This window comes from Leptonychotes weddellii, chromosome 16 (genome assembly GCF_054177405.1).
Source record: "Leptonychotes weddellii isolate Sample4059 chromosome 16, ASM5417740v2, whole genome shotgun sequence".
In the NCBI taxonomy this organism is placed as follows: domain Eukaryota; kingdom Metazoa; phylum Chordata; class Mammalia; order Carnivora; family Phocidae; genus Leptonychotes; species Leptonychotes weddellii.
In genome coordinates, this window is record NC_138384.1 from 694,016 (window position 1) to 711,969 (window position 17,954).

The 17,954-nt window shown below is 62.5% G+C and overlaps 1 protein-coding gene across 1 annotated transcript in view; it reads right to left on the minus strand.

The window, feature by feature from the left end:
• Positions 1-1,265: 1,265 nt before the first annotated feature.
• ACSF3 (acyl-CoA synthetase family member 3) overlaps positions 1,266-17,954 on the minus strand; it is a 26,811-nt gene continuing 10,122 nt past the window's right edge. The window contains exons 4-7 of the mRNA XM_031028949.2: positions 16,871-17,130; positions 8,124-8,258; positions 7,409-7,520; positions 1,266-3,863 (exon numbers count right to left, since the gene is read on the minus strand). Coding sequence (XP_030884809.2) covers positions 3,695-3,863; positions 7,409-7,520; positions 8,124-8,258; positions 16,871-17,130 — 676 coding nt within the window. The 3' untranslated portion in view covers positions 1,266-3,694. The remainder of the gene's footprint in view (positions 3,864-7,408; positions 7,521-8,123; positions 8,259-16,870; positions 17,131-17,954) is intronic.

The following is a 17,954-nucleotide window of genomic DNA, read 5'->3' on the forward strand; positions in this document are numbered from 1 at the left end:
CCCTCTGTCTCTGGCCCCCCCCGGTCACTGTCCACGGTCAGGGCCCCGCGGTGACCCTCGTCCCTCTGGCTCTGGCCCCCCCGGTCACTGTCCACGGTCAGGGCCCCGCGGTGACCCTCGTCCCTCTGGCTCTGGCCCCCCCGGTCACTGCACGGTCAGGGCCCCGCGGTGACCCTCGTCCCTCTGGCTCTGGCCCCCCAGCCATGTCCACGGTCAGGGCCCCGCGGTGACCCTCGTCCCTCTGGCTCTGGCCCCCGGGGGACAGCCCTGCTGCTGCAGCTCCAGGGTGCCCACCAGGTCTGCAGAGGCCCAGCCCAAACCCTTCTCCTTGGCACGCCCTATGCTGGCCTCCTACCCGCCTGCCGTCAAAGCTGATCCCAGCTCCTGGCTGCCCGGCTCCTCCCGCAGGTCCCAGGGACACATGGGCATCCCGGGGCCCCACCTCCTGCCCAGACCACCGTGCCCATGCCCTCTGTCACATGCCTGTGGGCAGCCCCACTGTTCAGCTGCTCTGTCATCTGACCTCACTCCTCAGACACAGTGTGTTTTACCCGGACTCCCTCTTCCTGGGACCCTGGACGGTCGCTTACCAAATGGCCCCGTGTGCTGGGCACCCCTCCTGGGATATCTGTCCAGAGGCCTGGCGGCAGGAACATGGCCAGTGGGAACCTGAGTGGGGCCACCGCCCTCCTCTTCCTCCTACTCAGGGGTGCAACCCCCTCGACCTCGTGGCACAGGGTCTGTCCACCTACCCATATCCGTGCCTTCACTGCAATTCTCCTCCAAGGACGTGTCCCGTGTAGTTGTGGCTGCGTTATGAATGCGGGCGTCATAATCCGATATTGATCTATTTGGTGAGCTCAGAGTTTACTGCGTTGTTCGCGTTTTAACAAAGGACGCGCTGTCCCCTGCAGGCAGGATGAAGGGCTGCTCTGACCTCTGGGGAACTCTGGGGAATACTGGCCCCAGAGAGCACAGCAGGACAGGGTGCCGGGGTCCCCGCGGAGTGTGTGCAGCTTGGGCTCCGGAGGTTCCAGAAGGGCCGCCTAGCGGCCGCGGCCATGCACACAGGACCGTGGCCCTGAGCAACCGACCAGAGACGCAGGGTCCACGAGGACAAAGACGGCACCACTGCGGCTGCCGAGGACACGGGGGGACGCGAGCCAGGTGTCCGGCGGCCCAGGGCAGGGGACGGCGCGGTCACCAGGGGCCCCAGAGGCGAGGTCACAACCAGGTCAGGGCCACACTAAAAACCAGAACCACAGTTTTCAAATCCACTTTTAGGGCTTGAATCTTTTTCAAAAACCTTTTTATGTGGAAACCCAACATAAAAGAGAAAAGGAGCTGGAGTTTTAGAGCATGAGCTGCTTCCAGGGGTTCTCGAAGTAACTTACGACCCGGCCTGCTCAGCCCAGGGGCTGGGGGGCACCGCAGGTACGGTGTAGGTGTGGGCGTGGTGCGTGCCCCCCACGGCGGCTGCTTCCACCCGTCAGACGCTGCTCTGTTTTCCACAGAGATGCTCTCCAACAAACGGGAGCACAGCCTGTCTCCAACACCCCTCCCCCGACGGGAACGCCAGGCTTCGCGCACCAGGACCTGGTTCTCGGCGCCGCCCGGCCTCAGCGGGCCCCGGAGCGCTCGCACCACTTCCTCCCTTGGGGGCACCTGGCTCCTGCCCTGGGCTGCGAGGGGAGGACGTGTCCCAGCCTCACCTGTGGTGGCCGGGGCCAGGGTGGCAGGCGGCTCTGCACACGGACACGCCTGGAGTCCAGTCCCCGGGCCCTCGTGGGGACTCAGCCCCCACCCGACACAAGGAGCATCTGTCCTGACCCTGAGGGCCCAGCACCAAGGACTCCTGGCCGGGTGTCCAGGGGAAGGTTCCAGGGGAGGCCCAGGGCACAGAGGGGAGACACGGAGGATCCGAACATGGACACCGGCGACCGTGGGCTGGCTGTGGGCCTGGGTGAGTCCCTGACCTTCGGGGACCCTGCGCTGTTGACCTGGCACTAGAGTGTTAGACATGAGGCCCGCGTGCCTGCCACTGAGTGGACATGGAGGTGATCGGTGGGCGCATGGCAGCCCGACCTGTGCTGACCCTCGGCTGCCCCAGTCCCACCATCAGCCTCAGTGCTGTCTGGCACAGCCCATGGACGAGCTGGGGGGCCAGGAGGTCTTAGGTGGGGGCCATGCTGGGGCCTCCACCTCCATGGACTGGGCTCCCAAGGAAGCAAAGCCCTCAGTCCTTGGTCAGAGCCAGAAAGGCCAGCCTCATGACACGAATAGGGAAACTGAGGTGGAAACGAGGCTGCCCATGTGGGTGTGGACCTCCACCATCTGGACGCACCAGGCATGCAGGCGGCCTCCCCTCTGCTCCCAGCAGGCACCCCGCCAGGCACGCTGGACCTGCCCACTGCCTTCAATAGGCTCCGCCCTAGGGTGGCCGACACCCTTGCAGGAGCCCCTCCAGGGGAACCAAAGGCGCCAACGGGCCGCTGACCAAGCTGCCAATGGCCAGCTCCCGGGGCACCTGCTCCTGGCTCTACTTGGGGAGTGGAGTGCAGGACGGCATGGGGCTGTCCAGCCAAGAGTCATGCCCTCAGGGAGCCGGCATGTGTGTGTGTGGATGCGAGGCAGTCCGAGCCCAGGGGGAACCTTCTGGAAGCCTCGTGACGCAGCAAGTGGGGCTGCATTCTGTGTCCTTAGAGGCACATGTTCCAAAGACAAATCAACGTCCTTCTGTGGTCTCCTTCGTCAAAGAGGACTATTAGTTTTTGAAAGTACTTGATATAAATCGTAACATAAACCAAATAATTATATAAACATTTTTGGGAATCAAAATGTTCAGTATTAAGACAGATACAGTGTCAAATCAGTGGGATTAAGTGAAGACCCCGCAGGGCTCAATCTGATTCTCCCCAGTGGCACGTGGCTCCCTAGTTACCACAAGGGAAGACCACGGACAGCCGGAAGCCTGGTCATGCGGTGTCGGGTGTGATGCTGAGGGCCGTCGCCCCGAGAAGAGCCGGATGGCGGGCAGCCTGCTCAGGAGACGGTGGCCCGAGTGTGTGTCCCAGCCTCAGGCAGGAGGATCGCGGGCTCGTCCCCCCGGAGAAAACACCACGCCTGGGGTCAGGCCTGGGGGTGGGGCAGGCCACACACAGGGCAGGGGTGGGGGGTGGTTAGGTGAATGGGCCCCGTGGGGCCTGGAGGGAGCGGCACAGAGAGACGGGTCAAGGGTCAAGGCTGAGCGGCGGCAAGGCCCTCGGTGGTAGCCACAGCCACCGCAGGGACAGGGGCCGCATGGCCGCAGACACAGACCACCTGGCTTACCCGTCACAGGAGCCTGCCAGGCCCTGGCCTAGAAGGTTCCTGTGGGGCCGCACGTCCCCCGGGGGGGCCACACAGGCAGCCCCAGGCCGTGGGATGCGTACACGCACGGGGCTGTTTGCCCGGTGTGCATGTGCAGACCCCGGGCAATGCTTGTGTTCTCTGCGGAGACGTTACTGAGTTTTGCTGGGAGACCTGCTGCCTGGGGGATGCTGGTGGGCACCGTGGGGGCCCATTTGGCGCCAGCGTGGGTGTGGCGGTGGGGACGGAGCAGAGGTCCGTCTGAAAACCAGCTCGGGGCTGAGCAGGCCTCGCCCTGGGACCTCCCTTCTGTCGGCCCCAGCTCGGTCCCCTCTGAGGTAGGGCTCTAGTTTACAGAGGATGCCAGCTCACTGGTGCCTGGCCTAGGGGCACCCTGGTCGCCCGGGTAGAACTGCCTGACGAGGTCCCTCTTGTTGATCTTCCCCATCTGGTTCCGCGGGATCTCCTCCACCAGCAGGAACTCCGAGGGCACAGCATACGGGGCCATGACGCCCCTGCGGAGACAAGCAGGGTCTGAGCGGCAGGAACTTGGGGCCCGGACGGCCCCCTCCCCATGGGACAGGCAGCCCGGTCCCCCAGGGCCCAAAGCCCAACCATATCTGGTGCCTGCCCCGGGAGGGCGTCTCTGCTGTGACTGCGAACCCGGAGGTGCCGCGGCCCATGTTCCAGGCCCACCCGTGGGCAGAGGACAAACCCTCCTCAGGGCCAGGCCTCCCAGAGCCAGGAGGAGCAGGTCCCACTCTCGGCTGGCTGTCACGACAGCAGGCCACAGCCAGATGGGTGGAGCAGGCAGGTGGGTAGGGCCAGGGGACCCTTGCAGAGCCCTGGGCATGGCAGCCACGGCCACGTGGGCTGGGGCCGCGCTCCGGGCAGAGCCCTGTGATAAGCAGTGGGAGGGGCTGGTCTGTGGGTCCGAGAGCTGCCCTGCGTCCCGCACTCCCACGAGGAGCCCCCATTAGATGGTGCGTTCTCCCGTGAGGGGCCACGTGGACGGGTCCTGCCACCCACAGGCTCTACTCAGAAACTCCTCCTTGGGCAGCAGGCACTGGTTCTCTCCTGAGGCCCTGTCCAAGCCACCTGCCCCTTGCCCTCCGACAGCCGCACATGGGGCCACATCCCCTTTGTAAGGAGAGCACAGCGTGCCACCAGGCAGGGGTGTGCCCGGGGCCAGGAGGCCGTGTGTGGCCCTCTGGGCTGCAAGCTGTGGGGGCAAGCTCAGCCACTGCGGAGGTATCGTGGTGAGCTCATGACACCCCACTGAACGCACCATCACCTTGGGGCGGCTCGTGCTGAAAGCAGCCAGCCACAGGCCAGCACGGGGCAGCTGGGGGTGCAGGTGAAGGCTTGTGAGGGGAGAGGGTGCCCCACCTACAGTCCTGGCAGCTGTGAGAGACGGCCGGCGGCCCACAAGGGTAGGACTGGGCTGGGCTTTGCTGGAACAAGCCACCAGGACTGTGCAAGGGACTCTGGCGGCATGGCGGGGCAGCGAGCCCCTGAGGCCCGATCAAGGAACGCACCCCTCTGAGCACCCCAGCCCCATGTCTCAGGGGTGTGTGGGCGGCTCTCCCCACGCCTGCTTCCCCTGCGGCCAGCCAGCAGCAGGCTGGTGCCAGGGCCCAGAGAGGGAGGCCCGAGGCGCCAGCCGCTCCCGGTGCTGGGCAGCCAGGTGAGCAGGCCACGGAGCATGGTTGCCCATCATCCAGAGAAAGCACCCTCAAGAATGAAGACCAAGTTCAAGGCATTTTCAGACAGAGACGCAGACAGTCCCCACGGGAGCAGACCGGCAGCAGAGACGAGCGGGAGGATGCCGAGGAGCCCGCGCCCGGGGGCAGGCTGGGACACGCGTCGTCTCCTGGGGACTGGACCCTCTCGGAGAGACGACCCGTGAACAGAAATACAGCTGACTCTTGAACAACACCAGTTTGAGTCGCATGAATCCACTTATATGTGGGTTTTTGGATAAATGCGGCAGAGGACTGAAAATGTGTTTGGTCTCCCTTGTGATTTTCTTCCCCTTTTCTTTGCTGCAACTTACCTTGCCGCACAAGAACACGAGACACGATATGCACAACGTACAAACTACGTTCGATCGACTGTTCTCGGTGAGCAGGTCAGTCTGCTCAAGGGTCAGCCGTGCTAAGAGCGTGGAGCGAGAACAGTAGAGGGTGTCGCCGGGGCCCGGGTCGGGGTGCAGACGGTGGTATGTGAGAGCAGGGCGTTATGAACCCTAACTTAGCAGCCACTTTTGAAAATAGGAACAAAAGCCACAGAAGTCAGAAACGATGTAGAAGTGTTAGGAAGGACGGCTGGGGGCCCCGGCATTTCCAAGAACAGCAGGCCGTGGACGCGGGGGCCTGACGACTCTGCCCGGGACGTGTTTGCACGGTGGACCCCATGCATTTAGACTCGCCTCAAGGCCAAGTTGAGCTGGTGTGAAAAAGCAGGCTTCTGGGGAAACATGGTCCACGGAGGAGGTGTCCTCCCGGGAGAAGGCGTGGCGGGCACAAAGTGAGGATGGAACACTAAGCCAAAGCCCACCACTCCTCCGTGGTCTCATCAGACATCAATTGTGGGTCAAGAGCACGGATCCTGGATTCTTCCCTGGTGTGTAAATCCCACGTCCCTTTCCAACTTGGTATCTGGGGCACAGAAGGGCAGTGGGTGGGCCGTGTCCTGGGTCCTGCAAACGTGGCGCTGTTGCCCTACTCCAGGCCACGCTCACCCCCTCAAGGGGACACTGGCTCTGGCCCGAGGAGCACAGACTGAGGGAGGAATCTTGAGAAAGGAAAACCACGGGAGCGCAGAGGTGACAAGGAGGGAGAGCACCTTCCCTAAGAGCCATGTCCGGAGAGGCAGAGTGAGGATCCAGAGTCCGACCTGGCCTCCATGGGCTGCGTGGCCTCAGCGTCCCCACCCAGTGATGGCCCAGCTTGAGGACACAGAGGCCTGGACGCTGGCCTCACCGTGGGACAGTCCTGGGGACGGCGGGTGGGCTGCCTGCCCTGACCTCCCAGGGGTGTCCCCCACCCCCACCCCAAGCGCAAAGCCCCCGCCTCAGGTCTTCCCGCGGCCTTGGTCACAAGCCTGACATGGGCGCACGCGGCTCCTGAGAGCGGACCCTGACTCTCTCGTGTGTGGTGTTTAATTGAAGCTGCAACAACGACTAGAATTTTCTTCTTTGTTGAACACCCTGCTCCAAGTGTGATTCTGCAAATCCAGGGGAAGCTAATCGCCCAGCTGTGCTGCCCCTTCATGAAATGAGGGGCTCCTGCTGTTGTGAAATCATGTTGGACGAGCCAAAAATATCTTTAGCGCTGAGGAGGGAGGCAAGTTGGGAAGGAAGGGGGTGCAGGGAGCGGGCAGAGGAAGGAGAAACTTCTCAGATTGGAAATAAAGAATTTGGGGGACATTACTAACAGCTTCCTTTCTGAGCTCGGGGCTGTGGCCACGCTGTCTGTCCCCCGGCCTCTGGCGTGACTGACCGTGGGGCACGACAGGCACAGGGAAGGGGGACTGTGCGTGTCGGCACGCAGAGAAAGCCCTGGGGCCATGGCACGTGGGCACAGAGGCTCTGGGGACGGTCTAGGGTAAGGTGAAGGTGAGCGCGCGGGGACGCATGGTGAGGGGACAGGCCTGCGGTGGGGGCACAGGCGAGGGGATCACCGTGGCCCCAGCTCCCAACGGCCACGTTCAGCACAGGGTGGGTGGGTGAGGGAGCAGGACGGGAGGCTCTCTGCCTTTGGATTCCTTCTGAAGCCGGGGGAGGACCCTGCAGCCTGTCCCATGGCTGGGGCTCCCACCCCGTGGTCCCGGCTCTGTCTGTCTCCCCGGTGACCGTTATAAAGCTTCCCTGCGGCCCTTTGTGTGTTGGGGGCAGCCTCGGGAATGGAATGTATCACCTGACCTTCCAGGCAACCCCCCGACCCTGAGATGGATGGTGGCAAGACCCGAGACCCTGCCTGCCTCCCCCGACCCCGGGACAGTCCACCCCCGACCTGTCCCTTCCTCCAGCCCCACGAATTCCCCTGCCTGCCCCTACCTTGCCCACTCTTTGAGCTCCCTGTGGGACAGCGAGTGTCCCTCCTGAAGGGTCACCACTGCAGTGAGCCGCTGGCCCCAAGTCATGTCTGGAACTCCAATCACAGCCACATCTGTGGACAGAAAGAATGCTGTGCTGACTGCCGCAGGCTGGGGACGCACCCAGAGGGGAGCATGGGGTCAGCATGGCTGGTCCTCCCGGGGACGGGGCGAGGCCCGGTCCCCACGGGTCTCCCGGCTGGAGCTCAGGGTGGGGCTGGCTTTCCTGCGTCTCTGCCCTCCCTGCACTGCCCCAGGGCTGGGGACAACCCGTGAGCCACGTGGGGGGGCCCCTGCCATCCCCAGGGTCCTCAGCCTGTGACCTGAGGTCAGGGGCAGGTCTGGGTGGGGTCCACACTTCCTGGACCAGCAACCACCGGTGGCCACTCCGGCACAACCAGGATGCTCAGCCCACGGCCACCGGGAACAAGACGGTGCTGCTGAGCCAACCAGCAGCAGCCCGCTCAGGCCGGGACCCCAGCCGCGGTACAGAGGTGGGGGGCGCATGGATGGCAGGCAGAGGGACCCCTCCTGTGTGTGCCCCAAGGGTGGGTCACCTGGTCCGGTTCTGTCGACAGTCAAACACAGCCGGAAGCACATCTGGAATGCTGCCAGAGGGTCAGGTCTGGACCCTGCTTGCTGTTGGAGGCCCTGCCACGGGCCAGGGGGCCACGTACCCGTGATGCTGGGGTGTGCCAGCAGCAGCCGCTCTACCTCCAGGGCGCTGACCTTGTAGCCACCACTCTTGATGATGTCCACGGACGTGCGGCCCCGGATCCAGTAGCTGCCGTCCTTAAACACGGCCGTGTCACCTGAGAAAAGGTGCTCTGGTCAGGACACGCGCCGGGCCCAGCATGTTTCGAGGGGCACCCACGTGGTGAGCAGCGCCCCCCACCCCCGTCACATGCTGGGCGCCTGTGTCTGGGGGCATCGATATCCCCACACGGTGACCCATGCTGGGGCCGGGGTGCACGTGGGCCGTTTCAGGACAAGGCGGCAAGCATGAAGCTCAACGGCTAAGACCTCAGCCTGTGGTCCAACCCCAGACGGCCCTGTGCAGACAGCAGCATCCCACAACGGCCGATGGGGGCCGCCTGTGAAGACCAGGCTCAGAGGCAGGACGGCCGGTGTGGTCACCACCCAGCTCGGCCCCTTCCCGCTCTTTCTCAGGCTCCTGCAATCAGAACAAGAATCGGCCGCCTCCTGCCATCCCACCGTGGGGTCCCAGCCACAGCAGGGTCCTAGTGGAGAGGACATCACTGCAGCCCCCCTTCACTCGTGGGGTCTCCCGGGCTGCAAGGCAGTCACACGGAGTCTCTGAAGGAGGACAAAGCCCTCCTGCCCCTCCACGTCAACTGTGTGGTTTCCTGTCATGCTTCCCCACGTGGCAGTCCCCTCGGAGACCCACCTGGTCCCCTCTCAGGCCATGCTGGGCGATGGGATGCTCACCAGGCATCCTAGCATGAGCAGGTGGTGGGGTGGGGGACAGCGAGGGCCAGCCCAGAACAGAGAGGGCGCAGGGGAGGCGGGCCTGAGTGTGTGCGCGCGCATGTGCATATGTGTGGACGCGTGTGGACGTACATGCGTGTGGACATGTGCATTGTGGAGGTGTGTGGACATGTGTGTGGACATGTACATGTGTGGACGTGTGCACGGACATGCATGTGGACATGTGCATGTGCGGACGTGTGTGGACGTACATGCGTGTGGACACGTGCATTGTGGAGGTGTGTGGACATGTGTGTGGACGTGTACATGTGTGGACGTGTGTGGACATACATGCGTGTGGACATGTGCATTGTGGAGGTGTGTGGACATGTGTGTGGACGTGTACATGTGTGGACGTGTGCGTGGACGTACATGCGTGTGGACATGTGTGTGCTCCCACAATGCACGCACGTGTGCGTGTGCCTGTGGGGACGCCCCCATCCAGCCCTCTGAGAACAGCGCTGGCGCCTCCCTGCCTATGCTCACACACCCGAGCCCCATGTTGGGTCATTAGCTGGAATAAATCATCGATGTTTCATTACGAGTCACGCCACCCACGCAGGAAGGCACCATCCATCATCTGCCACAGCCCAGGGCGTGATCCAGTCTATAAACGGGACAGATGCCTGTGCGTGGATGGGTGGCCGGCTTACTTATGGCGGCGTGGGAAGGCGAGGCTCTGAGGACAGGCCACGAGCGTGGTGGGTTCTCTCCTGCTGACAGGAAGCGGAGGCTTGCAAGTGCATCCTTGGAAAGGGCGTCGTGGCCCCAGGATGGGCTGCAGGGTGGCGGCTGGCGGGAAGTGGTGCAGGTGTGGAGGAGCAGGAGGGGCCACAGGGAGGCCTGGGGTGGACGAAGCCCGCCCTGGGTCCCGCGAGGCCCCCTGTGCTCCCCACTCCTGGGGTGCAGGCGCCGCTCTGGCTGCGTCCCCTCCCCACTGGACGGCTGCATGCTCTCTCCGGAGAGCTGTTCCTTAAAGGCACCAAGGGGCCCAGTCTAAGCTGTCACTGCCCTCCTGCTGCCGGACGGACACTGCACTAGCTCCGGGCCCTCTGGTGCCTTCCTGGACCTGCTCCCACCACCTCTACTTGCCCAGAGACCCAGCAGAGCGAGGGACCCTGCCCTGGGTTCAGGCTCCTGTCCCTGGTTTCCCTGCCGGAGACGCCCTGCACTGCCGAGACCACGGCTGCTGAGGCTGGGGGGCATCTCCCTGACGCGGCCCCTGCCCCCTGGGCTGCTCTTCCGGTCCTACCCTTAGCATCAGGAAAGGAGGCAGTAGGCTCTGGCTCATGTCCCCGGATGGGGGAGCACCACGTCTGCTCACTGTGAAGGGGTGAAGGGGACCGGAATGGGACTGCCCTGCTCTCCAGGGACCCCTCCCCACGCTGCCTGGAGACCCTCAGACGCCAGTTGTCTCAGTTCTGAATGAAGGACCACAGGGGCCGGGGAGCGCAGGCTGATCAGGGGACGCACTTGGAACTGAGGCCCGGTCCCAGAAACAAGGGCCCTCAACACCCCTTCCAGGCCTTTCTGCTCCATTTCCTTGGGTGTTGGCTGACACAGACGCTGAATCCCAGCACAGAGACGGTGGCTGGAGACCAGCGCTGTCCCCAAACTCCCATGAGTGTCTAACCCACGGGCAGCCCACCTCTGAAGGGCAGGACGTGCCCAGTGCCAGGATGGGGCTCAGAAAGAGGGGTCCTGGGCGGCGAGGGCGGAAGCCGTGTACAGAGCCCTGCCTGACATCCATGTGTGACAGCGCTGCCCGCCTGCCGTGCTCCTGGGCGGGACAGAGCCCCAAGCACAGCGTGGCAGGAATGGCTCGGGAGGCCACGCGGCTCCCTCAGCTTCCCCTGCGTCTCTGCGCACCTGAGTTGGCAGCTCCCAGGAGGGCGGGTTAAACAGACAGCAAGCGCCCAAACCCCAAAGACCCCGGAGCAGGCAACTTCAAGGTTTTGGATAAACTGAACAAAGCAGGAGGGGGGAACAGACGCGCTGCGGCATCTGAGGAGTGTGCGCAGTCCTGCGGACTCCGTGCGGCCTGGCGGCGCCTGCCATCCACGGCGGAAGAAACCCTCATGTGCCTCCCCGACGCAGCTGGGGGACAGACGGGGACAGTACCGGCCCGCTGCGCATGCTCACGCCCGGGGAGGCGGAGACACTCCTTGCCGAGCACACCCCCTCGTGTGCTCCCGCGGGGGCCCGGAGCCTTCCCTCTGGTGCCACGTGACACACGTCAGGCCCAGCCTCACCGTGGACACCAAGCTCCCTGCTCTGTGGCCAACGTCCGGCCCTGCCTCTGGGGAGATGCGGGCTGAGCCTGTTTTCAGGCAGTGACACCCAGCACGGGCCGGCTCCACACCACGGGGCTGCACCCCCTTCCGTGCTTCCCCAAGTGTCTGCCTCATGCAGGGTCTGGTGTGGAGCGGGGGGCCCAGCCGGGGGATGTGGAGGCCAAGGGAATCATGCTGAGGGAAGAAGGCCAATCCCCAAAGGCTACACTTGTCGGGTCTGTCTCTGTGCCACTCTGAACGACAAGCAGTGGGCTGGGGGGCGAGGGCCACAGACGTGGGGCCGCAGAGCAGCACGGACCTACATGTGTGCTGAGGATGGTGAGCAGAGCCCACACACAGGTGCACATACATGTGTAGGGCTGGGGGGCCCTGGACAAGCCCAGGGACGGGCTCTGGTGTCGTGCTGGTGACCAGGACGTGGACACTGGGGAATGGTGTGAAGGTGCAAGGGGCCACCCTACTCGCCATCTGCAGCTTCCTGCGAATCTCTACCTATTGCAAAGAAAGCGTTTTAAGAAACCGCTGTTTGGTTTGTGGAGAAGTCCTGCCTCCCCTGGGGGCTCACCCCCAAGTCAAGTCACTCCAGTGTCTGCAACACACTCTGACTAAACAATAATTTCAGAAAAGAATCTGTGTTAACTAAACTCACGACCAAAAGCAAGCACAAGAAACTGCCCACCGCGATGCTAATTAACGCGCCTGATGAGGCTGTCTGTCCGTCAGGTGTCAGCACCCCGCCCCTGCTGGAAAACACCTGCCCTGCTCTCCCGGGGATGCAGGGCGGCAGCTGAGAACCCAGCCTCCCACTCTGCTCCTGGCGCATGTCGGGCACCATCAGGCCCCCTGAGCCTGGCCCGGCTGCTCTGGCATCGCCCCAAGACAGGGCTGGGGGCTGGGGCAGGTAGGGGGCAGCTCATGGTGGGTCGACTACCCCCGGCCATGGGGCAGCTCGGCCTCCCAGGTGTCCTTCCTGCTTTCAGCCCCCACGTGTCGGCCAGGCTCCGGAGCAGAGAGAATCAGCCGGACAGCTCCCAGCATCGCAGGATACGGTGTCCCGAGCGCCAGCACGAGGAGGGACGTCAAAGTCAGGGCACCCAAGGCACTCGACTTGTCCGACGTGGACTCTGGGATGGAGAAGATTCTCTAGGACTCCGAAGAGGGGAAAGGTCGTACGGTGCCAGGAAGGACGACGTGGCTGCAGCTGGTAGAAGCGTGGAAGCCAGAAACCGAGAGAGCGTCTCGAACCCTGAACTCTACCTCGCCCGACCGAGCGAAGACGCTGCCAGACACCCACTCCCCGAAATGCACACCCCACACCTCTACTGTCAGGAGGCTCCTGGGGAATGCAGCGCGCAGACTGTGGAGCAGAAGGGAAGGAGGGAGCTGCAGGAGGAGCCTGGCGGGGCGGCGGGCCCGGGCGTCTCCCCCAAGCGGCAGGGTGGCACCCGGGTGCCTCACGCAGGGAACCGAGAGCGCAGAAGGACCACGGTCCCCATGAGGCTGCATCCACGGCCCCATGGTGCAGACACTGGGGGGACGGGTGTGGAGAGCAGCCTCAGAGCCAGGTGCGAATGGCCACTGGTCAGAGCCGCGGGTCTTCCAGCCATGCCCGCATCACTCCAATAAAACCCGAAAACTGACCCACACTCCTCTGCGCAGGGGTCTGGGACCGACATGGGAACAGCGCAGGGACCCCAGGAGCCAGCCCACAGGCAGCTGGAGCTCGACATCCAACCAAGGGAACGCGGCCTCACGTGGCCACTGGGTCACCGCGTCACTGCCCACGGAACAGGGTCCGAGACTAGCTTTATGAACGCAAAGCCTGACAAGGGGCAGGAGAGACCCAGGAGCGCAACCCCACGAGCCCTGGGAAACAAAGAACTCTGAAGCAAGATAAAACAACCAGACACGACACATCCAAACCTTCCGCTCACAGAAGGGGCCGCCAGTACCGGGGCCTAGCCAGCTGCAGACTGCACGGCCGGTCCCGCCAAGCATGCCCGGAGGGGCCCCGCTGCCTGGCACACCCTTCACGGTGACCCTGCCTCCGGGTCAGCGGGCGCACAGGTCGGTGACAGCCGTCCCCTCCGCGCACCCACACCCACTCACACGCAGCACGCGGCCTAGTTCCTAACTGCGCCTCGCTGGCCAAGACGGAAGATCTCCTTGTTGGAGGAGGAAAGCGGAACCCCAACTGCGGCGAGGCAGGAGGTGAGCAGACGCGGCCCGAGCGCCGCTGAGGCCTTCTCCATCGGAGGTGTGAAAGGTTAGCGTGTCACGCCGTGTCGCTGAGAGCGATGACGCTCACCGAGGGAGCACCAGAGGCCAGGCATCCAAGGAAGGAAGGAGCCCGCCCACAGGGGACAGCGGCCGGCGGCTGTGAGAACCACGCATGTGCAAGACGCGTTATCAGTTCATGTCACCGCTCTCCAGAACACGGTTTCTAAGGGCCTCCCGACAGCCGCTGCTGGACACCTGTGGACACGGGCGGGGTCCCCGCCCCGCACTTTATTAAAAACGCTGTGGCAGACGTCCATGCGCCCGGCTCTGCCCGCCTCTCGTCATTCCCTTTGGCCCAGAAACACTCCTGACCCACAGTCCCACCTGCAGGGGAAAGGACCTGCCTCACGGCAGCAAGGCCCAGCTTGGTCAGAATCTTTCAAATTCGGCGACAGGAGGCCATCTCTGTGTTTCTCTCCCACGGTGAGGAAGACCCCGTATCTTACATGTTTTTATGGCCAGCTTCTCTGCTCTCCTGGGATCTGCCCATCGCCAGGGCTGCCCGGGCCCCGTGAGCGTGCCTCTGGGGAGCATCCCCACGTGGGCGCCGATGCCCGCCAGGGCCCCCTCTGTCGCCCTGCTGTGATGTGTGTCTCTGGGAGTAACGTCACGTGCTTGCCCTGGAGGAAGGCAAGAACCTGCTGATGCTCTGGTGGATTTTCCCAGGGTCCTTGCTTCCCATCTCCTAAGTGCCCGCGACGTCCATGTCGTGACACTAAACAGTGCACGATGAAGGATTTTTAGAGCAAGTCAGAGGCCGTTCGTGTCCTTACGCTCAGTTAGCAGCAGCATCTGAGCTGAGTGGCAGGCGTCAAAGGAACTGTAAGGTCTGCTCAGCTCGGTCCCCATGTCCGTCTGTGTCCCCAGCTCCGTGTCCTCGTCTCCCTCATCTCTCATCATCTCCGTAGCCTCACCTCCGTCCCTTGTCCTCACCTCCATTCCATGCTCATCCTCGTGTCCTCACCTCCGTCCCGTGTCCTCACCTCCATGTCCTCTGTCCTCTGTCCTCTGCTCGGACAGCAAGGTCAACATAAAGGCCCGAGGGCGCCTGGCTCCTGGAATCACCTGTCCCCATGCCCTGGGCTCGTGTTGGTGCCCGTGGGCATGTCGAACAGCCTCTCTCTGGTCGTGGTGGTGCTCAAGTAAGAGCCAGAGGAGGGTCACCGTGGCTGTCGGCAGAGTTTCTGGGGGGAGACGCTGGGTCTCCTTTGTAGCAGCCGCGACCCCTGGGGGCTGGCAAGGAACTCCTTGCACATCTGGGGAAGGAGGACAGGGCAAGGCAGGGAGGGCAGGAGCGGCTGGTGACCTCTGTCCTCCCACCCAGGCGTGGACCTGGCCCTTCCCCGAGGCCCACGAGCAGCAGCTCTCCAGCTCCCGCCAGAACCCGCGGCAGGAGGGGCTGGCCAGAGAAAGGGTTAAGTTTAATTTACCCTGATTTCTATTTAATATCATGCTCTCCCTGCAGGCGCCGGCAGCTGCGAGCTGATTGCACCCGCTCATTATGCAGCCCCGTATCGCTAATGGCCCGTGACAAAGGCACACGGCTCCCAGGCCTCACCCCCGAGAGCCAATTAAACACACACACTCCCTTCCTGTTTGCAGCGCATTACAATGAAATTAAACTGAATTTCAAAATCATTTTCTCCTAAAGACATCTCTTTACAATAATTAATGCATGCTATTCCTTTTCAACTCAAATATTCATCAGCAGCATGACTGAATGTTTTAACGCTGACTGCCCCGCACTTTCCTTTGCTGCCGCCCGGCAAAGCTACAGGGCTTGGGTTCCTGTGCTTTTAAAGAAAAAAAACCCCTAAAGCTTTTATCTGAATTTAAAAATAAAAGGAGCTGGCCACAAAGCAAGTTAGGTTTCCACACAGGGACCATTCAGAGGCCGGCAGGAGGGACGTACAAGCCTGCACCTAAGGGACAATGATGGACAGGGGCCTGCCACTGTCACACCAGCTCGTGGGAACGCCGTGCTCACGATGGAAGCCAGGCATGTTAACATGCTGACCGCACCCTCACACGGACACCGGGCGTCCCGAAACAGGTGACCAGGGCTCCTGGGGCCCGACCACACGGAGCCCTCTGCTCCCGTCAGGGTTCCCGAGGTCCGGCCTTGCTCTGAAGGCTGACAGACGTCCACGCTGCACGCCCTTCCTAACCACCCGCGCACCGGCTTCCTGTGCCCAGCACAGAGGCTCAGGGGAGGCTGGACACTTCCCCCTGCAGCTGCCGGGACGCGCACTTCACAGGCACAGAGCAGAGAACCACAGACAGCTGCAGGACCACAGCGTGGACGTGAGACTGGCCGGGACCAGCAAGTCTGGACCCAGTGCCACCTGGCAGTGTGACAGGAAGGGGGCCCTCGACACCCCCCACCAGGAAGACCCTCCATCTGCCCCCTTCACACCCAACCCTCACCTGGCAGGCCTACACAGCACCCCGAGACTGCCGGGCCCATGCGGGTCCCTGCTCTGTCACTCGGTGACCTCAGGTCTGTGACAGCAGCAGATGAGAGTGGGCACGCGATCCCGCCCCCGAATCCATGCCAGTCTGAGCTCAGTGAGGTGCTCATGCGACCACTGTGTGGCCACGAGACTAGGGGCCACAGCCACCAGCCTTCTCCTAAGAGATGCGTGGCAGTCCCATGGCAGCCCGCTCCACCTGCTTGCAGCCTTTCTCCTCAGCTCTGCGCCCCACAGGACAGGGAATGAGGCCGGCTTCTGGCTCTGGGGCCGCATGTGGGGAGATGTGAAAGCAGGCCTTTCTTTTTAGAAAATATTGTCTTAAGATTACTATGAAATGATGCATTGTCAGCAACAAAGTTTTACACGTACAGACGGGCAAAAAGAAAAGGACCACCTACATGCCAGGAGCTCATTCTCAATGAGCTACAAACCTAATATTCAATATTCACAGTGTCTGCTGTAAAGTCCGTATTTCGGGACCACTGGGGCCAAGGAGGGGAGACAGGGGATCCTGAGCAGCTCTGGGTCCTGCTGGGAGGGCACCACCTGCACACCAAGCACAGGGCCCCAGGCGTAGCGTGGAGAGTAATGTAAGATGACCCAAAAGAAAGAGGAACCATGTTCTACCAGAACGACTTGGATCCTGGGGGTGGGGGGGTTGGGCAAGAAGGTTCATAAAGCAGGGGGCTCGGGGTAGGTGGTGGGGCGGGGAGGCTCTCTGACATCCAGGCCCTGCTGCTGCCTTCCTTCTAGAGGTTGTTGGGGCCCTGGGGGTAGGGTGAGGATGCAGCCTTGAAGACGGGAGACACAGAGTGCACTGCACCCCATCTCTGCCCTGGACAGAAGATTTTGGGGTGTCCGGGCCACCCCCTGCTGGCCTCCTCCTACCTGTCTTGAACCAGCCATCCCAGGTGAAGGCGTCTTTCGTTTCTTCTGGTTTGTCCCAGTATTCTCGGAACACAGATGGCCCCCTGACCAAGAGCTCCCCTTCCTTCTCCTTGAACCCTGGGGTCACCTGTAGCATGGGAGAGAGCAGACACCTCTCAGGATGGGGACTCCACCTGCCTTCCTTGTGACCCCCCCAACGACCACACCCTCTTCTGAAATTTGTTGGAAATGACTGAAAAATGCATCTTGCAACGCGGGAACTCAATCAGACGGTTAGGAGTGGTGTCGGCCCCATCATGGCGGGGAGCTGTGTGTCACCGCATTCGTCCTCTAGACTCGAAGCCATGAGTCACTGGCCCATGTCACAGGCGGCGCCTGGCTGGATTCGAGCTGCCCGTCCATGTCTCAAAGCTGTGCACAGAGCAAAGGTGACTGAACGGAGGCCAGGGACACTCTGTTCTGACTCATCAGCTCCCACCTGGAATGAACTTATTCTGGGGAAGAACCATCCCCCTCCTTCAAAACAAAAGCAGAGACCCTTCAAAAAAGGCTGTCAAACTGTCGGACTCATCTGTCTGAGGCCTGAACATAGCCCATACTTCTAAGGCTGACACAGTAGGTGGACAATCAGAGCCTGTCCCGCACCAGCAGCTCTCGGTTGATGCCACAGCCCACCTCCCACTTCAGGGCCCAGCCCGGCGCCCGCCATCCAGCCTGTGTGGAGGAGGTCTGTTTGTTTTCCAACCAAAGCAGACTTTATTTGAACTTCACCCGTTTCCCCACTGCTGCCCTTTATCTGATCCACTGCCAAGGTCAGACTGTTCTCGCCAGAGATGGGGGACCTACTTCCAAGCATCGGCCCTGAATCCCAGATCCAGTGAAAGTAATGTTCAGGGAGCGCCTGGGTGGCTCAGTCATTAAGCATCTGCCTTCGGCTCAGGTCATGATCCCAGGGTCCTGAGATCGAGTCCCACACCGGGCTCCCTGCTCAGCGGGGAGTCTGCTTCTCCCTGTGCCTGGCGCTCCCCCTGCTTGTGCGCTCGCGCTATGACAAATAAATAAAAATCTTTTTTTTTTTTTTTTT